This window comes from Notamacropus eugenii, chromosome 1, assembly GCF_028372415.1.
Source record: "Notamacropus eugenii isolate mMacEug1 chromosome 1, mMacEug1.pri_v2, whole genome shotgun sequence".
NCBI lineage: Eukaryota > Metazoa > Chordata > Mammalia > Diprotodontia > Macropodidae > Notamacropus > Notamacropus eugenii.
The window spans coordinates 428,706,034-428,728,672 of NC_092872.1; the positions used below are offsets into that span (position 1 = coordinate 428,706,034).

Below are 22,639 nucleotides of genomic sequence, written 5' to 3' on the forward strand. Positions count from 1 at the left end.
GGCCAGGCTGTTTCAGCAGTTGTGACTGAATGAAGTCAACAGCTCCCCTCTTCTATCTTTCCCAAACTACAGTGTTGGGAAAATTTGTGCTCACAATTTAAATTTTAATTCCTTTCTTTCAGTAGCATTCCTTAGATAAACTAGAGAAAGGAAAGAGGTAACCTTAGCCCCATTATAGCCATCTATACTTTGTTTGGATCCTTATCTGTGTTCCTATCTTACCGGATGGTGTTAATAAATTATGTATCCATTAAGAGTTTTCCTAAGTTTATAATTCTGAGGGTCAAGGCTGAAAGAAGGAAAGCTAGAACACAGGAAAAGAAATTTCCTTGGATTTACTCTGGCATGGGAGTGAGGAATTAACAGGAATCAGCATGAGAAAGGCTTGGGAAATGTGGGGGTCTGTGAGTGCATCTGAGAAGCACTGCAAACGCACCCCACATTTCAAAAGATCAGCATAACAACACAGGCAGGAGCTGTGTGGTGGAGGAAAGCAGGACAAGAAGGATATACAAGGCCAATAATGCAAATAAAGCACAAGGCAGATGAATTCATTTTAATTGCAATGGTCGATCCTGATTTAGGGAAATAGATGAAGGATACCCCCCTTTTCTCTGGAGAGGTGGAGGACTATGGGTGCAGGATGTTACATATGCTGTTAGACATGGCTGTGTCATCAGTTCTGCTTCACAATTTTTCTTTGTATTAGGGAGGGCCCAATGAATGGAAAGACATTTATTAAGTGCTTACTTGTGCCAAACAGTACGTCAAGCCCTGGGGACCCAAATACAATCAAGGAAGACAATCTTTGCCCTCAAGTTCTAACATGGCAAGACAACTAACAGGACAGTAGTGGCCAGAGAGGGCATCTTTTAATATTACTAATTTGATTATTGTTTTCAGAGCCAGGGTGGGAAACAGGAGTGGTGAGAAGGATGTGTACACTGACAAGATACGAAGATGACTGGGCAATAATATGTGGGGGGGTTGGCTCCAGACTTGAATGCTTGCCAATCAGCAGCATAGGTTCTTAGGGCAGAAGCCTGGAGGGCTGAGTCAGAAGAAGGGGGCTAGGACACAGAGATATATATGGCTGCTGGGCTGAGTTGTTTTTTTAAAGAGGCAGCAATAAAGTATTCTGAAATGTTCCATTACCAAACACTGCTAACTTTTTTATGTGCTTCACTTTAAGGGGATTACTTTTTCCTTTGTACCACCTCCCACCGTGGCAGACATGTTAAGTCTTCTTTAACCCAACCAACAAGGTGAAAAAGCATTACTTTCAGTTCTCCTGAAACATACCTACATGTCTCCCTACTGTGTTTTTTAAGTCACTTGGTTAAAAAGCAGGCTCAAAGTGTGAATGATTATAACATCTTTATTGTGTATCGAAAGTGCTGAAAAACAAAACCAACAGGTTCAATGTCAGTATTTAGGTGGAAAGAAGAAGAGATAATACTTTTCACATACATGTAAAGGAAAGTCAGTACACTGTCATCTTCATGGATTCAGTACTTGAACAAAGCATTCCAGAACACAAAAATGCAGGAGGGAGAAAGCAGGTCATTTTGTCCTTGTCAGATGTTTAAAAAAACAAACATCTGAAATGGGGCAGCCCGGCCTGCAGTGTGCTCTGGAATGTGGCTCAGCCCAGTGACTAAGGTCTATCGAGGAGTTACAGCGTTAAGAGTTGCTTGACAATGTCATTTGAAAACACAAGGTGTAAAATATAAATAACAGTCAGCTACTTTGCTTCAATCCAATTTCTAAACAGTTGTGTGATCGATCAGTTTATAAATCGATGGGCTCTCACTCCCCCTTCATGTTTTCTCTGAAGGCTGCCTCTGGGCTGACAATACCAAGGCCCAGCAGTTCAGGGCCAGAAGAGATGGCTCTGACGATTGTTATCTTCAGAAGAACATGTATCCCTTCATGACCCTGGGGGCCCAGGGAAAAGTCAGCAGCAGGCACAGATGTGTCGTCCTGGGAAGCAGGGATGCTTGGCCTCCCAAAGGGAGTCCCTCAGCCCTGCAGCTCAGCTAGCAGGAGGAGCACATTGTCAGTGTATTCTGTCCGTGGCTTGGCCATCCCACTCAGGCTCACTGGGTGGAGGCTGGGGTGTGGGGGCTCATACGGAAGAGGGCAGTGAAGTTCATTCAGAATGAACCACGTCTTGTCTGGATCTACCTTCATCAAGTGGAGGAACATGCTGTGGAGAGACAAAATGGAGTGAGGGGGAGGGACGAATGAAAGGGAAAGGGAGGAAGGGACGTTTGATTTTTGCCTAAGAGAGTATTTACTGGGCTACTCAAAAGGACTCTGATAACAATGTCAAATTGCTTCTGACAGCATAACAAATACACTGAAGTTCATTAAGCAGGGCCATTAAGATGGTTCCTAAGCCCAATGGAGATTCAGCTAAACAGTTTCATGTCTATTGGCAAAGAGGAAAAAAAGTCATTAGTCTAAGCAGAACAATATTGACATCAAACAAGCTCCTGGCAAATAATTGGTCTAGTCCTAGGGTGTAAAGCAGATTTCAAAAAGAAGAAAAATGACAAGGCGCGCACTTTATTATGGGCAAAGAAAAGGCAGCTGAACAGGAAACTCACGAGAATAGGCCCAGTCAGCGACAATAAAAGCTTAAAAATAATGTTGTGCAACACAATACATCTGATTCTATCAGGGAGAAGGCTGGAATGGCATTAACTCTTTCAGTTCATTGGGTTCACTTAGGAAAAATTTCTTCTCAGGTGTTACAGTTTCCTATTTGTCTGGAATGTACAAGGTGCCCCCCTCCTGGCTGAAGAAGCCCTTCTCTAGATCATCAGACCCATGGCATCTCCAAATTCCTCTCAAGGTCATAAAGGGCTTCTTGATAACCACTGGGTGTGATTATTGGGTCTATGGCTGCAGTGAAGTGAGCTCTGGTTGGAGACATGGCAGCTGAGGATCTCCTCAGTCTGGACTGAGTCAAGATACCAAGGTCACTTTGATGAGACAACTGCTGGTTTCTGTTACTGACGTTTTTCTTTTTTTAAATTATTTTATTGGTTTTCAGTTTTCTACAATCACTTGCATATATCATAGATTTTTTTCCCCTCCCTCCTCCTCCCTCTCTGAGATGGCATGCAATCTTATATAGGTTCGACACATACATTTCTATTAAGTACATTTTCACCTTAGCCATGTTGCACAGAAGAATTAAAATGAATGAGAGAAGCCATAAAACAAAACAAAACACAACATGAGAGAAGATGGTTGCTTCATTCTGTGATCAAATTCCATAGTTCTTTCTCTGGATGTGGAAGGCATTTTGCCTCAAGAGTCCACTGGGATTTTTTTAGGTCCTTGCATTGCTGTGAAGGGAGGGCTAAGTCTACCAGAAAAAGTCCTCGCACACTGTGGTTGTTGCTGTGTACAAAGTTTTCCTAGTTCTTCTCCTTTTGCTCAGCATCAGTTCATATAAGTCTTTCCAGGCCTCGTGGAAGTCCTCCTGTTCATCATTTCTTATAGCACAATAGTATTCCATTACATTCATATACCACAATTTATTCAGCCATTTCCCAATTGATGGGCATCCCCTTGATTTCCAGTTTTTGGCCACCACAAAGAGAGATGCCATAAATATTTTTGTACATGTGGGACCCTTTTTCATTTTTATGATACCTTTGGAATACAGTTCTAGAAGCAATATTGTTGGGTCAAAGGGTATGCACATTTTTGTAGCCCTTTGAGCATAGTTCCAAATTGCTTTCCAGAATAGCTGGATCAGCTCACAGCTCCACCAACAAAGAATTAGTGTTCCAACTCTCCCACATCTCCAACATTTATCATTTTTCTGTTTTGTCATGTTAGCCAATCTGATAGGTGTGATGTGGTACCCCAGAGTTGTTTTGATTTGCATCTCTTTACCCAACAGTGCTTTAGAGCATTTTTTCATATGACTATAGATAGCTTTAATTTCTTCCTCTGAAAACTGCCTGTTCATATCCTTTGATCATTTATCAATTTGTTGCTGACATTTCTGAAGTATGTCAGGTCTTGGGGTTCTTCCTGGGCTGCAGACTCTGGGTCAATGCCCTTGTTTCCTCTCTCCATTATTTCATGCTGCTTACTTCTACATCTAGCCAAAGTGGATGATCTGATGTTCACTGATTATGTTTTTGCCCTCATACATCTTTGTTGAATTGTACCTACCATTCTCCAAGCTTAGAACAAATTCTTTCCACTAGCTCCAGCTCAAAATCCTTCAAGACTTGGCTCAGGTATCTTCTCCTCCATGAGGCTTTCCTTGATTTCTCTGACTAGAAATTATCCCCTCCTCTTTGAACTTTTCTGCCCTATGCAGTTAAGAATTTTCTGACATATTATTTGCAAATGTGCATATTACCCAGATTACAACATGCAGATGTGCATGCCCACTATGTACAGCCCACTAAACCAGCATGTTTGTACATACATTTTGGACAGCCAGAGCAGACGGTCAATGAGCTGGGCCCAGAACCAACTGAGAGGCAGAGAATTAACAGACTGCATCTGGGAAACTGTATAGTCTTTTTAATGATCCGAAGTTGCTCCCTGCTGCAAAAGCCCTTCTTTAAACACCAGTCTTTTGCAAGTGGGACTACAGGGTTACAAATCCTGGTCCACTGTGAGCTCAAAAAAAAAAAAATCAAACTTATAGGTCACTCAAAGGGTAATGGAAAGACATATGGCAAATGTAAATAAGCTGAAGCAAGTTACCAGTGTTGATGTGTGTATGAGAAGGGATGTAAAAACTATCATCAAATAAATGTCCAAGAGGCAAAGGAGGTGGAGCAATCAGGTATTTTAAGAAAGAGGAAAAATGGAAGAAATTAAAGATATCTATAGTCATATGAAAAATGCTCTAAATCACTATTCATTAGAGAAATGCAAATCAGAACAACTCACAGGTACCACATCACACCTGTCACGACTGACTAACATGACAAAACAGGAAAATTATAAATGCTGGAGAAGATGTGGGAAAATTGGAACACTAACGTACTGTTGGTAAAGTTGTGAACTGATCCAACCACTGTGGAGAGCAATTTGGAACTATGCCCAAAAGGTTATAAAACCATGCATACCCCTTGACTCAGCAATACCACTTCTAGGGCTGTATCCCAAAGAGATCATCCAAATAGGAAAAGGGCCCACATGTACAAAAATATTTATAGGAGCTCTTTTTATGGTGGCAAAGAATTGGAAATGGAGAGGATGTCCATCAGTTGGGGAATGACTGAACAAGTTGTGGTATATGAATGTAATGGAATACTACTGTGCTATAAGAAATGATTAACAGGCAGATTTCAGAAAAATCTGCAAAGTCTTATACGAACTAATGCTGAGTGAGGGGAGCAGAACTAGGAGAGCACTGTACACAGTTAGAGCCACACTGTGCCAGGACTGATTTTGACAGACTTGGCTCTTCTCAGCAGTGCAAGGCTCATGAGGGAACACCCGTCCATATCCAGAGAAAGAATTACAGAATCTGAATGCAGACTGAAGCCTACTAGATGCTTTCTCTTTTCTGTTTTGTTTCTTCTTTCTCATGGCTCATTCCATTGGCTATAATTCTTCTTTGCAATATGACTGATGTGAAAATATGTTTAATGTGAATATATATGTAGAGCCTATATTAGACTGCATGCCATCTTGGGGAAGAGAGAAAAGAGGAAAGGGGAGAAAATTTGGAACTCAAAAGCTTGTGGAACTGAACGCTGTAAACTAAAAATAAATACATAAATTAGAAAAAAAAAATGAGGAATAACCAATTGACAGCTTAAATACCCACTAATATGGATGAAATTAAAAGGATCAGAGAAAGTCTCCAGTGCAATGGGTAAGTCCTTTAGGGAGATTTTCCCCAAAGACATCGACAAGAACTGCACAAGGGAAGGCATGGCTGTCTTGAGATCTGACAGATCACACATTCAGTGACGGACTGAAGGAAGTGGACATACTTCATCTTCCCTCACTCTTCTTCCCTTGCCCCGCCCAGATTCTAACCTCCTTGAGGGTCAGGACTATGCCGTTTTTTCATTCTTATATCTCCAATGCCTAGCACAGTAGTATGTATCTAGTTAAGTACTCCATTCAACAAACATTTATTAAGTGTCTACTATGTGCAGAGCCCTCTCTTCAGGGCCACACAAAGTTCAGATCAGACCTGGTCCCTGACTTTACAGATTTCAAAACGTCCTCTCAACAAATCAATATTCCCTACCTTAATTGGGAATCTCCAGCTATGCTACAGTCAAACAAGTGGTGTAGTGGAAAACCTGTGAGGCTCCAGGTATTAACTACTCAGAGATGGACAAGCATAGCCCAAAGTCCAATTGTAGTCCAGTTTTGTCTATTAATCACTCAACCAACAAACAGTTATTAAGTACCTACTACATACTATGTACATTAGGTGCTGAAGATACAAATACAAGAAATTAAACAATTCCTACGGTCAACTAACTTACATACTGTGGGAGTAAGATGTCACTTCCAGGTGTGAGAAAGAATTCTTTGAGACTTGATTCTCTGTTCAGTGACCTCGGCTCAGTCCTGAACCTCCTCCAGGGGTGGGGAGCCTGCGACCTTGAGGCCACATGTGGCTTCTAGGTCTTTGGGTGAGGCCTTTTGACCAGGTTCAAGTTTTATAGAACAAATACTTTTATTAAGGATTATTTATTAGATTCCATCAAAGGGCAGTACTTGAGGACCTAGAGAACCACATATGGCCTCAAGGCTACAGGTTCCATACCCCTGTCCTAGGCCCACTCAAGAACTCTGCCTTCTCCTTAATTACGCTGTTTCTACCCCCGCTCCCCACTCCTACCTCCTCACTAGTTTTCGCTCCCCTTACTGTTGGGGAGGCAAGCCCCTTTTGTTTGGATCTCTAGGACTGGTCTGACCTGAGTGCTTCATTCTTCCGGGCCTCCAAGCCCCAGATTTCATGGTGATCACCAGTCACCTCTTGTAATCCCTCTTAGCTACTCATCTTCAGACTGTCTTTGTTACTCTCCTGTTCTCCAATGCTCTTGCTCTCTCTGTCTTCCTCTCAGGTTGTTCACTGTTCTCTACTCCTTTCCCATATCCTCTCACCCCTCAAGGCCTGGAGGGCCCAGCCCGGTCTGTTTAATCAACCTTCTAGGAGAGAGCTAAGCAATATTCTAGCTAAAGGTTTCCCTGTCATGGATAAACATTTATCATACTTTCATTTACATAAACTAGGTATTAAGTAGAAATCTCACATCTATGGGATATCCAGGAAAAAGATATACAATCAGGGCTTTTTATCTCATTACTCCTTATCCAAAAATAAAAATGCCACTTCTCCATAAAGTTTTCCCTGATCTCTAGGATGAGTAAACACTCTCTCTTTGGAGCCACATAGCACTGACTGATAGCAGTCTGTTTTGCACTCCTCTGGGACAGGTATCTAAGTTTATTATAATTATCTGAGTTTGTGGCCTCCCCTACTAGATTCGAAGCTCCTTGGGGACAGAGACTAATTGTATCTCTCCATGACTAGTGCATGCTCGTTGGGTTGGATATGAGATCCAACTTTATATTAGGCAAGGGGCTATTAACTATAATACCATATTATAAAGGGGTCTGACATGCTATTCTACTATGGTATGCCTTGCTCTACACAAAAGATCTATTTCTGAAAAGTTTGTGCACTGTTTAAATTTTTTTTTTAAATGGCAGAGTTTGCTATTTAAAGAAACCCTGCAGTGGATCCTTTTGCAATGCAAATAACCTCTCTCTGAATTTAAGTGTTTTGTCACTTCAGATGGTCACATCCTAGGCTTTCTTAAAATAGAGACAAGTGAAGACACAGAAACCCAAGGTCTGAATCCTGGCTTTGCCATTAATGGTATAACCTTACGTGAAGCCTTGTACCTTTCTGAGGTAACCATTAAATGTAGGTGTGCCAGAGGCTTTTTTAGGAAATGCAGGGGATAGAGTGCCAAGCTTGGAGTCAGGAAGACTCATCTTCTTCAGTTCAAACCTGGCCCTAGACACTTACTAGCAATGTGACCCTGGGCAAGTCACTTACCCCTGTTTGCCTCAGTTTCTCATCTATAAAATGAGCTGGAGGAGATGGCAAACCACTCCAGTATCTTTGCCAGGAAAATCCCAAATGGGGTCATGGGGAGTTGGACACGACTGAAAAATGAATGAACAACTCCCCCTACCCCATTATTCTGAGATGATTCAAACCTTGTTTTCACAAATTTTCTCCCAAATGTGCTAATTCCTTCCCATTGAGTTCATTTACTCTTTATGGTGCTTCTTGAGTAACAAACATTACACCTACATCATAAGTTCATCCCTTCATCACTGGGTACACAGGGGCACCATAACTTTCTTGAACAAAATCCTTCTATTTTAATGGTTTCTGATGAAAATCTTTCTGAAGCATATCCATACCCTTGGGATTCTTGAACATAGTTTAGCACCCCTCCCCTTTTCTTTGAGGTGTGGGAGAGGCTGGATCTGTGATTTCATTAGTATAAGTTCTCTGGTGAGGAAATTCTCTCTACCAACGCAGATTAGTAATTTCTAGTCTGAAGAGTTTCCTGGGGCTCTTGAGAAGTTAAGCGACTTGCTCAGGATCACACAGCCAGCGGGAGTTGGAGGTGGACCTTAAGCCAGGTCATCCTGTCTCTCTAACCATTTGTGGACAACGAAGTCTCATTGCTGTCAACTGCAAAGATAAGGCCTCTGGGGCCTACTCCTGGCTATGGCCCCAGGGGGCCAGAGTTTTAGTTCCTGGGCCCTATTTTGAGCTTTTCTGTTTCATTCCTCACTTTCCAGCTGCTCACTACTGCCTCCTCTTTCTATTCTGCAGATTCTAATTTGTCTGCTTTTTAAAAATCAGATAAGTTTAGAGAACCGTCTATAAAATAAAAACAACTAAAAAAAACCTTTGATAAAATTACAAGGGGCAATTTTGCTGCCCTTGCCCTCAATTTCCCATCTATTTATCTATTATTTATACCTATTTATCCATTATCTTTATTTAGTTATCCCTTTCTGATGGCCTTACTTTTTCCAAAATGCAATATTCTTAACCTGGCACCTGACATTTATATACCACATTAAGGTTTCCAAAGTGCTGTATAAATATTATCGTTTTCTTCTCATAGCAACCAGAGGAAATAGGTGCTATCATTATCATTTTTATTTTACAGGTGAGGAGCAAAATGAGGCAAATAGAGGTGAGGTGACTTGCCCAGGGTCACTTAGGTCATATTTGAGGTCAGGTTTGAATTCAGTGCCTCCTGATTCCAGGTCCAGTATGCTATCCTCCTGTCAGGGAAGAACATGTGCCTGCACATGAGATTCATAGAAACTTGGAGCTAGAGGGAACCTTGCACTCCAGGCCCCTCAAGGTACAAATGGAAGAACAGAGATCTGCAGGGGGAAAGAGGCTTGCCTCCAATTCCTGGAGCCAGGTAGGCTAAAGTGCAGGCCTGACTCCCAGCCTATGGCTAGGTCTACTACACTTAACATGACAGTCCTCTCAGGAATCTCTGTATTTCAAGAGGACCACAGGGAAAGGGTAGTTCCTAGTACAAGGAATGAATCACACATAAAGTGTTGTATACCACAATATCCTAAGATTTAGAGCTGGAAGGGTCCTTAGAGAGCATCTTAGAGAAACTTATCGTTTTCTAGATGAAGAAACTGAGGTCCAGAAAGGAGAAATAAATTGCCCAAATTACTTGCTAGTGAAGTAGTACTAAGGGTACGAATACAGGTTTTCTAATTATATATCCTGTGTTCTTTCCACAACATCAGATGGAAGATATTTGGGGGACAGATGGGAGAAGGCCTTCTCAGAAGACTTCAGATCATATCATGTGGGCAACTGCTTAAAAAGCTAATCCTTGAGGCTAGCCCTGCTTAGAATGCTCTCCTCTACCTTCTTTAAATCCTGCATTTTCTTCAAAGCCCAGTTTAAGAACCATCTGTTCTATGAAACCTTCTCTGACTAATCCCACCTCACATATGCTGCCTCCCTTCTCTGAATCCTACAACATTTATAGTCTGGACCAAGCCACAGTGTCTTGCAACATTTTTTAATGTATCAAGTACGTTTGCCACTTTCTTCCACAAAGAGAGAGCTCCTGGGGGGCTCACGCCATCATTCGTACTTCTTTCTCTTGAACCCTAAAGACCAGGGAGTTTCAGCAGGCACCAATGGGCAGTGAGGGAAGAGGGCAGCTCTCTAAGAACAAAGAGACTGTGAGCAACAGCAAAAAGGCACAGATGATCCAGTCTGGGAACACAGGATGCATGGAAAGGAGGACCACAAGAGGGTGATAAAGAAGGTGGGGTGGGGCTGGATCAGGACTGCCCTTAAAAGTCAGACTGGAGACTCTGAAATGTAGGTAAGCAAGGTGCAATGAAATGTCTACCAAATGAAGCTCGTGGGTGATCTTTTCCTAATATGAAAGTAAAAAGCACTTGGGCACCAGGAAGCACCAGCTGATGTCATTTCTATGACACACTACATGATTTGGGGCAAATCACTTCACTTTCCTTACTTTCAGTCTCCTTTTTATAAAATGGGGGGTCAAAAGGAGGAGTGTTAGACTTGGTCTCTAAAGTCCTTTCCAACTCAACCTGTATTCTAAGGTCATTCCCAGCTTGGCAGTTTGTGTTCAATGTCCCCTCCAGCTCTGACAATCTGTTCCAAGGTCCTTCCCAGTTCTGTTGTTTTTCACTTTAGACCCTATGCAGCCTGGACATTCTGTAACAGACATATGCCAATGAAGCAATGGAAAGAGATGGGGCTGCTCTGAGGATGTCTTGGCCTGTTCTGTGCTTAAACGATTTAAGCTTTCTTTGCTTGGGATAATCCCATGTTTATAACCTTGGCAGTGGTTGCTGGAGAAGTGATTAGGATATTCTAATTCATCGTTTCCACTTCATCGCAGAAAGAAGGCGGCCTGCGTGGGAGACAATTTTTGTTTAAAAACAAAAATATCTTTGATAATTAGAGTGGCAAGGGAAATGAGGAAACACGCACCCAAAATGGGAAACAGATTTCTATTTACACGTGATGTGCTTGACTGTTTTCCCTAGTGCCAAAGACTCTGAGAATGCAAATGGTTTCATCTGATTCTGTTTCCTTAAAGAAGTGGCACAATTTCTCAGGCTGGAGCACAGAGTACTCCCAGCTGCAATGAACATTTTTATTTGGCCAACAGCGACTTGTGCTTGCACCGGATGAAAGCCAAACTGGTTCTGGTCCCAGTTTAGTCAAAGCTCTCTCCTACATGAAGCTGATCAAATCTAATCCAATCCAACAAGCATTTATTATGCTTTGACTATGTGCAAAAATAAGGTGCTAGGGATATAAAGACAAAACAAAAAAAAGTAGTCCCTGCCTTGAGGACAGGGGATAAAATACGTACAGACAGTGATGGTATGAGGAGGGAGGGAGCACTTCCTGCACAGGACCAGAAAAGGTTTTCTGAAGGTGATATATATGAAGCTGGGGATTCCCCCTCCCCCCCAAAAAACTCCCAAACCAACCAACTTGCTTCTTCATCTTATTTTTAAATTAAGAAAAATCTTTTTCCTCTTCCCCTCCCCCCATCAAAAACCCAAATAAAACCCTTGTAAGAAATATACGTATTCAAGCTAAACAAATTTCCCTTCTGGCCGTGTCTCAAAATGTGTCTCATTCTGAATCACTCATCTCTGCCAATAGGTGAGCAGAATAGGTAACGAGGAATTCCAAAAGGTGTAAGAGAGGTGAGAGATGACATTTTGAGCTCAAAGAAAGACAAGGAGCACAGGATGTATAAAGGGGAGTAATGAGCAAGAAGATTGAAAAGTTAGGTTAGAGTCAGACTGTGAAGGTCTTTAAACGCCACGAAGAGGAGTCTGTAATTCTAGCCCACAGGCAAAACAGGAAGCTACCAAAGGCACTTGAGGAAGGGAGAGGCATGGTCAGATTTATGCGCTGTGCCCACAGCTGTGGAGGAATGGATTAGAGAGGAAAGAGTCTGGAAGCCAACAGTGTGACTAGAAGGCTGCTAGGACAGTATGGGGGAGAAATGAGTAGGGACTGAATTGGGGTGGTAGCCCTGCGAACAGAGAGAAAGGGACAAATTAGGTATCCTGTGCAGGTGGAACTGCTCGTTCAGGGGTGAGGAACCTTCAGCCTCAAGGCTATGGGTTCCCCACTCCCTAGATCCTTATTGTTTCTTGAGTCCTTTCTACCACACGAGATGGGGTGCCGCATCCCAGCTAGGGTGGTAACATTCTTCCTCTCTAACCTCACCTATGGCTTTGATCTCCACCTTGAAGAGGCACTTAATGTTGATTATCTGTATGTGGGTTATATTTTCCTAGAAGCCTTCAAGCTTCCCCAAGATAAGGAATGTGTCTTATTTTAGCCTTTGTTCTCTCTTAGCATCTTCAATAGTTTTCTGTATTTTCTAGCTGCTTTAGAAATGGCTGCTGGATAATGGAGTGGAAAAGCAAAGGTAGAAATACATCCACATGTGCTACCCTGTAAACTCCCTGCACCTTGAGTAGAAGGTTAGCACAGGTAAATGTGGCCTGCTGAGCAAGGGCAATGCCAGGGGTCAATATCATCACCAAGGGCTAGATAAAATGATTTTTTTTAATATATCGTCTTTCACAATTAGTAGCAGTATGAAAGTGTTCCAGGCAAGGAAAACAATGACCTAGATTCTAATTTCACTGGCTGTGTGACCTTGGTCACACAACTTAATTTGGTTGAGTGTCCCTTCTCTTTTCTTTCAGAAGTAATAATCCCTGTCCTGTCTGCTTCACAGGGTGGTCAGAAGCACAGTGCTTTACACATAGCAGGAACTTATAAACAAAATCTGTTGTATGGTATCTTGGAGGGCAGCTAGGTGGCTCAGTGGATAGAGCACCAGTGCAGGAGTCAGGAGGACCTGAGTTCAAATTTCACCGCAGACACTTGACACTCACTAGCTGTGTGACCTTGGGCAAGTCACTTAACCCCAATTGCCTCCTCCTGGGTCATCTCCAGTCATCCTGATGAATATCTGGTCACTGGATTCAGATGGCTCTGGAGGAGAAGTGAGGCTGGTGACCTGTACAGCCCTCCCTCACTCAAAACAAAGTCAAGTGCAAGTCATGTCATCATTTCTCTGATGGCATGGTCTTCTTTAGCAACGAAGGATGAACACACACACATTGTATCTTGGGATAATGCAAGTAAAGGGATAAGGACTTGGCCTGTGATCTCACTGGTCTAGGTATCACCCACATAAGGAAACTCTTTTTACCAATGCACCACATTCTCTGCAAGTCTCAGAGAGCTGCCTACAATACTAAGAGACTACCTGATTTGCCCATTGTCACAAACTAATGTATATATCAGAAGCAGGACAGGATCCTGGGTGTCCCCAACTTCAAGGCCAGTTCCCCATTCATGGGCTACAATGTCTCTCAAAATGTGAGAGGTACTCTATAAAACATACAGTATTGTCTTTTATCTGCTTAAAAAAAAAGAAAAAAGAAATAAGGAATGATTATTACCACCACTCAACATCGGTGCTAGTCTACCATAGAAAACTTTTAACTACATAGAAGAAGGCAAATATTTGTCTTTGATTTTTAACTTGTAATTTCCACTGTATTGACTTGACTAGAGTGCCAACATATGGCCAATGGCTATATAATTTAAACTATTAGTACACGTACACACACACACACGTCATGGAGCCCATACATACATACATACGGACATATGTATTGGCTCCATGGCATGTCATTTCTTTTGTTTTTCAGGCACATGGAGGTAAAGGGAGGACAAAGAATATTTTATACCTCCCTCTATCTCCAAAATTTCCTGAAAGGCAAGAGAAGGGATGGACCTTGTTCATTGTGACAAACGGGAACCCCTGAATGTAAATGAGATCGAAGTACAGACATACAGAGGTGATCCCAAAAGTCTTAGGGCAGTTTTAAGCTTTAATAGCTATTATAAGGAACAACTTGTATACTCTCTGCACTGACTGTAATGTTAAGAACATGGGCTACATTTTTGCTCACCAAAAGCTGCATTGTATAAATTCAGAGTTCAGCTTATAATTAATTTTTCAGTGTCCAATTATAAATATCTTTTGCTTTAAAAGTGATTTCATATTTTGGTGTATTAGTCTATATTTAGAATAATATGGTGTCTACAGGTACCATATTATACCTGGCTATCACTGAAGTTAGTCTTTATGAAAGAATGTTCCTAGATAAATAGGAGACCAGCTTCCAAACCTAAAGTTCTCCTTTTCTTACAACTATGTTTTATTTGATCTCTTTAGCCAGAAACCTCCCCTCCCTTTGTTCCTTCCCCTATCTGCTGTACTCTTTGAGCCTTTGTCTCAAGTACATTAAAGAAAAGAAAGGGGTTGTCTCCATAAAGGGTAGGTGGCCAGATGGTAGTATCAGGAAGCTAGAGAGGGCCAATAAGTATCCACTTACTGAGATGCAGGAAGGAAAGTTTGAATAAAGGAGGTACAAAAGTAAGTGAAGGAAGAACCCCAGGTAGGGCTAGATCAGAGGCAGGGCAGGGACAGTTGGCTCCCCTTCTGTTTCCACAGTCCTACTGCGCCTCCTCAGTCTCTCCAACTTTAACCAGGAAGAGATGATTCCTAGTGATAAGATACCATAATGCTCTGCTAAGACCTGCTTCATCACCAAATGCCTGTTGGTCTATTCTGGGTGAAGAGAAGGCCATTCTACATAACTGTAAGCCAGAAGACAAAGAAGAAAAACCTGCTTTGAAGTAATCGGGTTAACAGCCTGGAAAATGTTCCAAATACATCTTTAGAAACAGAGCAGAAATGGCTTGTTGAACATTCCAAATGGCCAGTCCCACCTTTTTTCTAGTACAAAAAGAAACATTTTCAGAAATATATATGTACTATTTAACTCCTAAACAAAATTTTTTCTCCTTCCCACCAAGCCCAAATCGGTGGCTTGAGGGAGCACAGTTATCAAGATTATCTGGTCCCTGGAGTATCAGGAAGCACTCAGCTGTGTCTTGTGCTGCGTCATGTCCTGAGGCGAGTGATTATCTCTCAATAACCTGTAGGGCCATGTAGCTTAAATGATAACTTGACTTTAAAAAATTTAGAACTCGCTGTTGAGGCAGTTTCTAAGCAACCTCTGTTTCCATGGCAAAGAATCCTGGTGTTTATACTGATTTTTCACTTAAAATGCAGTTTTATTGAATTTCACTTCACGCAGGCGGCCATTTCAGCACCCTTCAGCCTCGTGTGGCAATTGACGGGCATCAGTAAGTGCCCAATAAACTCCAATGGTCAAAGCAAATGGAGTAGCTGATTCCTTTCTAATCACCCCTGATGCTCCCCAAAAGACAAAGTCTCCTTCCCATGCAGCTGAAATGAACAACCAAGTTTTTCTTTGCATGGAAAAGAGGGTGTTTCTTTTATCTGTGGGGGCCCTCATGTCTTAGTGGGGCAAACCCAATGAGAAGCTAATTGCGTCATGAATGAGTAAGACAAAAATTCCCATGAGTTTCAAGTCCTCTGTCTAGACAACATCTGCTCAAAGAAGGCTCTAGAAAAATGTCAGCCAATTGTGGCTTGGCAAAGCTAAATCAACAGTAACTGAAGAGCTCGGATTCCAGCCTTTTGGGGTGACGGGCTACTCTCTCTACATTAGTTATTTTGCTTCAGAGATTCAACACATCTTGTCTTTTTCTGGAATCATAAAATGCTCTTCTAGGTGACAAACAGTTAAATGTATGCCATAGTGGTATGAAATCATAACACTGCGTAAGCTGGAAGGGATCTTTGAGATCATCTAGTCAGAGGATTACAGTCCAACCCTCTCATTTCACAGAGGACACTAAGGCCCGAGAGAGGAAGGGTCCAAGGTCACAGAGTACGTTTCATAGACTAGTAGAATTTTTAGTGCAGGAAGGGAACCTTACAGATCTAAGTCCAATAAAGCTACCCAACCACTTTCACTTAACCCAGTGGCCAAAAGGTAAAGGCACAAGCTGCTGATTTTAACCTAAACAATTTCAAGAGTTGCCCACAGGGCTTTATTTTATGTAAAGTAGGCACAGAATGAAAGTTATTCTAGATTCTTTGTCACTCACATTCCAAAGGAACAACTTCATGCTCCTTCTTTGCTTTGCTGTTCCTCTGCATGCACAGAAGGTACAAATGAGGCAATGTGTTTCCTTCCAAACAAATGGATGCTTGAGGTTGTCAGCGTGTCCTATGCAGCAAGCAGTGGCATGCTATATACTCAGTTTCTATACTTGGTAATTTACTTTAATGAGCTGCGCTTCATTGGTTAACCAGTATTTAAAGCCTGTCCTCGCTCACTATTCAATTGAGCTATCTTTCCCTGCATGAGGACATTTTTTCTTGGTTTCTAAAAATGTTGAAAACGGAGGATGATGAGATGAAGCAAAGATTCATCCTTCAAATATACTACCAATTACTTTCATATCTATGCTTACTTGTTTAAAAAATATATGAGATGAGGAAAATCTATTTCCCTTCTTTTGCTGCTCCAAAGACTACAGCTTCCACTATTGCATACTGGGTACTACACTAAGCTGGGATCATCAAATTCATTTCAACCTCCAAGGTTTTCAACAGAGACAAACCACAGACCCCGCAAAAGTGATTAAATTGCTACCCTGTGGCATGCCAGAGCTTTTGATGGATAACTGGAACCTTGCTTCGTACAGTCAGCAGAGCCACTAGGCTCAATCTACCGCTACACCTCTACCACCACCCTTCCTTCCTCCCCCCCTCCCTTGCTGGCCCCCTCTCCCCAGTACAGACCAACTCGGCTACTCTATTGGCTAATGAAACATTTGATCCTGACAGGTCATCAATCACACGACATAGCAAGGAATGCTAGTGAAAGGACTCATAGCAACAGATTTGGAAAGCCTGTAGTCATTGCTTTTAGATTTGAAACCTGGTTACCCAGATTTTTTTGAAAAACCATCATCAGCACGGCAGATGTCTCCTATCTTTGATGCTGAAACTGTGCCCAAATATGCCAAAGAGAACAGTTCAGATCTGAGTGTTTTCAGAACAATTGACCTTGAAAAACCAAGAGTAATGCCTACTGAATGACAGATAAAAGCAAAGCTAATCCTTTAGGTTTGGAGTTATCAACTATTAATCAAATGTCAAAGGGGTTAATGTTGGGGAATTGGGAAAGAGGAAAGGAAATTCCCATTTCCAAGTGGGCTATAATTCCAGGTAGAAAATGGGTACAAATGACAAGTACAATAAAAGTGAGCAACCCTGCCATGCTGGTTTCCAGTTTGAAAGCATGAACTACTTAATTTCAAGCTCAATTAAATGATTAACTCCCTCAATGACTCCTACTGTCTTTGGACATAACAGAACTCTGTGTGTATGTATAACAGGGAAAAGTTGTGACTATAGGTATAAAATGAACATTCTTCAAGGGAGGCAGCTGTGCTAGATGTGTGGTCTTTAGGTGTTTGAAGGCACCTGCCTAGTGTTTGATGGATTATGATGTTACTTTGGTGCCCTACTGCTAGAAGGAAGGAGATCAGGAGAAAAGTCAGCATAGCACAGAACCTAGATCCAAGGTCCCCAACGCAACAGGAAGAGTGATAACATAAATGAATGTGACACTGATGCTCTATGGAGTTAAAACCTACTGTTCAGATTACAGTAGATGGAAAGAAGCTCATAAGAATCACAGATAATCAAATAAATCCCTAAGCTGTGTGACCACAAGTTAGAGATGGTTTTTTAAAGAGGCTAAGAAGGGGCTCATCTGGGATCCAACTATATTCTGCAGTCACTCTAAACTCCTGCTCTGGGTTCCTGGGACACATCTGTTAAAGCACTGATTCTCAGCCTTAAATTATGATTGACACTAGGGTTGTTAAGAGCCTACAGAAGGACAAAGGTTTGCACCTGACTGTCCCAGACCAACATGGACAAAGGCAGGAGTCGGAGAGGTTTTCCTAGTGGGCCAGGGAGGACCAGCTTTTCCTGCAGCCACAACTAAATTGACAAGAAAGGTGGTGGCACCTTAGCCTCACACACAGCAGCCCTTCAACACCAGCCACACAGAAGAGGCAGCTTCCATCATCTTTGCTTTTTGTCTCCTTGTCTCTGAGGAACTGCTGGACAGAAAATAAAGGGGCTGGGACACCTGGCATTTAAGTCCTACAAATTAAAGGGCTATTTCTATATCATGTTAATAATCATTGTTACATTTGAATTTCTTTTGCACAAACAGATACTACTTATTCTGTTTTCCTTTTTGGGGTTGAAATGCTTCACTGGTATCTAATTTATGGTCACAATAAGAAAAGGTTGGGAGCTACTATTTTATAACATGCTAACGGCTCAGTTTAAAAAGTGTTATTTCAACCCAGTTCACTTCCCTGTCCTCATCTGCATATTGGCCTAAAGATACAGTTTGGAATTAAAGGAAATTTAGGGTTTGCTTTTTTTCTGCCCAATTTCTCTCACCCTCTACCTCTCATGTGCCCTGTAGGAAAAGCTTGTCTGCCAGAAAGGCAAAGAACTGTGGAGGCATACTGCATGCTGGGAGATGTCTCAAAGGCTTGGAAAACCACATGGGGATTCAAATCAGATAAGTTTGGCTCTATAATCTGCTGCAGGGGGCTTGGATGCTATGACCTGTTATTTGCAATCTAATGCTTACCCTGGGGATCCCAGCTTATTTATGGACCCATTGCATGCCAGGCACTTCTTTTCCCCCCAACCCTAAGTCATTCTCTTATTTGCTTATAGTTGAAATGATTTAGCTAGATAAACTTTTACGAGCTTCAATTGTCTTTTCTCTCCAGTTAACAGTGACACCTGGTGGCAAAATGAGGCATTATAATTCATTCCTTCTCCCATTCATGGGATACCACTCCCTCCCCCCAGCACCAAGATTTATATCTAATTCTCATCCAGCACATTCAGTAGATAGAAGCACTAAACTGGAATGGCAGCCTCATTCTTATCATTTACAGTTTCACTTATATCAACTAAGCCCTGATCAATTTCCATTTCCTGAGTTTACAGCTTGGATGTAAAAGATTGCCAGGGAGGTTATGTTTAATATAACGAATTAAAAAAAAGAAAAAGCAAACAGTGGCCTGGCCATTCTTTAGAGTTCTAAAAGCAAAACACCAGAAAAGAAAAACATCAGAGGATGTAACTGCAGGCAGGTTTCCTGTGACCTTCAGCGAATCTCTACTGCCTAGAGCTGGGGTCAGAAAACTATATAGCCCACTGGGAACTTTTTTAAAAATTTAAAAGATACTCTTAGCTTGAGGGTCCTAGGCCTTACAAAAATAGGCAGCCAGGGGTCTGGAGTCCCCTGGTATGGTGGAAAAAAGACAACTTCTTTAGCCTGATATTCAAGGCTGTTTACAATCTGATTCTACTTTTCCAGCCTTATTTCATATTACTCCTCTTTACACATTCTATGTTCAAATCAAATGAGATTAGCTTCCTCCTTCACATTTTGCTATCTCCCAATTCCAGGCAGTCACAAAAAACATCCTCCATTCCTGGAAAGCACTCTTCCTAACTTTTGTCTGTTGAAATTTTACTTCCTTAAAGACCCAACTGAAGGGTTACTTTCTTCACAAAGCCCTTTCTGAACAGCCCAGACTAAGATGTCCTCACCCACCCACAGGCCTTCATATGGACTTTTCTTTGTCCTTATCACATTTTATTCTCCTACACCTCTGCTCCCCCAGGAGTCTCTAAGTAAGCTCCTAAAACGCAGGCAAGGTGTTATTCTCTGCACCACCAGGGCCCAGAACAGTATCTTGGAACACAGTGCAAAGTTGTACTAAATGTTTGCAGAGTTTAAATCTGACAGAATTAGGGAGCACATGGTATCTAGAATGCTGAGTGCCCTAACATTCTTGGACAATATCAAACAGCAGAGTATATTCCATGATCGGTCATTTTTGTTCATCTGTCATTTACACAGCATAAGCACCTTGCCAGAGGCTGTTCCTGTCTATCTCAGGCTCTTTTCCTGATTCAAGTGACTCATTAATTTCTAAATCAACATGGTAGCCCCAGCTTCTGATACAGTGCAACAGTGCAATTTTTCTGAATTCAAAATTACTTCACATCATCAGAAGTCTGAATGAAAAGCAATCAACCTTGTGCTCCCAACTGCCTACCAGCACCTCAAAAACAGGTTCATCTGACTCGACTCTAAATGGAATCCTTGCTGATTGAACAAGGACCAGAATAACAATGCCAGGGGACATTTTTACAGTGCTCTCTGGGAAGGGAAGACGTGGCAGGATTGTAATCTACATTTTACAAATAGGGAAACTGAGGTTCAGGGAGATTAAATCACTGGTGGAGGGTCATGTAGCTCTAAGTGGTAGAACCAAGATTCAGACCCTGGCCTCTGCTCAGTCCCTGCACCGTCCTGCTAGCCCTAAGCCAAGTGGTTGGAATACATTTTTACATTTGTTTCATTCTTGTTTTCAACATGCCTTGAATACTAATTCAAGAAGTCAGGAAACTCAAGTCAGAGTTTAATTGCTTTACAGTGTAAAAAAAGGAAATTGGAAATGCAATAACAAAATGTAAAAATCAACTTGTCTTATGGGTCTAAATGTGTGTGCTGGGGGGGTGGAGGGGAAGAAGAATTTGAGGGATGGGGGAAACTGTGACTTTTACATGTAAAAAGTAGGCAAAATACCATATTAGGAGTCATTCATTAAGATCTCAATTTGTGCTTCAAATTACAGCACAGTTAGTTTCAGGGTTTCCAGCTACGGGAGACTTCCTTTCATTTATATTAGGGAAATCCTTACCAAGTGAGGATGTCTGAAGACAAGTGAATTTTTTTTAGAGAACTCTCATTCTTGGGAAGCCAAGATTGATTCTAGGCCTAGGGAATGTGACAGGAAAAGGGACGGGAGAAAAAAAAAACTGGGAAAACAAGAGAGAAAAATCACCAAGCAGAATACATCAATTACAAAAGATATTTCTTCCAGCTGGTACCCTATTACCCCCCAATCAGAACCTGGCTCCTGGTCCCTCTGGGTATCTGGCTGGCTCTTGCCTTTGCTACTACATATGTTGTCTAAGAAGAAGAAGAAGTAAGAGGAGCATTTTTTCACTGCTTTTCACAGCATTCTGAACTGTGTTCTCTCTATCAGGCTGGAGTGGAAATGCAGGGTTTTCAGATGTGCCCCACAGAGACAGAGGCCAGGCAGACCTGGATTTCCCAAGGTCCTAGCAGTCTGCCAAGTGAAGGCAGTTCTGGGGTGAAGGCTGCCACTGGCTTTGAAAACAAGCAAACAAACCTGTAAAAGTGGGCAACTGAAGACCCACTGTGAGTACAGATAATTACTCTGACCATAATTTTACCTCATGAAGAAATCTGAATACTAAAGGCATTTCTTCCTTCTAAGCTAACAGTCAGGATGGAAAAATACATCTGGCATGACTCAAATTTATTGAAATTGGAATCACAGATGAATTTATGGTTTAGGCTGTATTTGAACTAGATAACCCAAAGTTTAGTCTCTCCCTCCCAATTCTGAGACCTTCTGGTTCAGTGAATGGAAACACTGGAAAGGATCTGACAACTGACTTAGCTTGGCACTTTTGTTAGAATGTGAGCTCTCAGAAAGGAATAGTTTAACTGCCAGGTATATGGAGAAGGAAAGACTTTATGACCAAACAAGAGATAGAGATTAGAAGGGAAGCAGAAAGCTGGGAAACAATTTTTACAGTCAGCGTCTCTGATAAAGGCCTCATTTCTAAAATATATAGAGAACTGAGTCAAATTTGTAAGAATACAAGTCATTCCCCAATTGATAAATGGTCAAAGGATATGAACAGGCAGTTTTCAGATGAATTAAAGCTATCTACAATCATATTAAAAATGCTCTAAGTTACTATTGATTAGAGAAATGCAAATTAAAACAACTCTGAAGTACCACATATCACCTATTAGATTGGCTAATATGACAAAAAAAGAAAATGATAAATGTTGGAGACGTGGGAAAATTAAAATACTAACGCATAGCTGGTGGAGTTGTGAACTGATCCAACCATTCTGGGAGAGCAATTTGGAATTATGCCCAAAGGGTTATAAAACTTTGATCTAGCAACAGCACTACCAGATCTGTATCCCAAAGAGATCACAAAAGAGGGAAAAGGACTCACATGTACAAAGATATTCATAGCAGCTCTTTTTGTGGTGGCAAAGAATTGGAGATTGAAGGGATGTCCATCAATTGGGGAATGAATGAACAAGTTGTGATATATGAATGTAATGGAATACTATTGTTCAATATACAATGATGAGCAGGTAGATTTCAGAAAAACCTGGAAAAGCTTACATGAAATGATGCTGAGTGAAGTGAGTAGAACCAGAACATTGTACACATTAACAGTAACACTGTGGGAGGATAAACTTTGATAGACTTAGCTCTTCTCAGCAATGCAGTGATCTAAGACAATTCCAAAGGACTCATGATGGAAAATGCTGTCCACCTCCAGGGAAAGAACTATGGAATCTAAATTAGATCGAAGCATACCATTTTCTTTTT

General features: G+C 41.6%; 1 protein-coding gene across 2 annotated transcripts in view; it reads right to left on the reverse strand.

Annotated features, from left to right (window-relative positions):
* Window positions 1-1,358: 1,358 nt before the first annotated feature.
* The window catches only part of TTI1 (TELO2 interacting protein 1), a 49,316-nt gene continuing 28,035 nt past the window's right edge, over window positions 1,359-22,639 (reverse strand). For both annotated transcript variants that reach the window (XM_072631553.1, XM_072631552.1), the window contains exon 8: window positions 1,359-2,209. In XM_072631553.1, coding sequence (XP_072487654.1) covers window positions 2,023-2,209 — 187 coding nt within the window. In that variant the 3' untranslated portion in view covers window positions 1,359-2,022. The remainder of the gene's footprint in view (window positions 2,210-22,639) is intronic.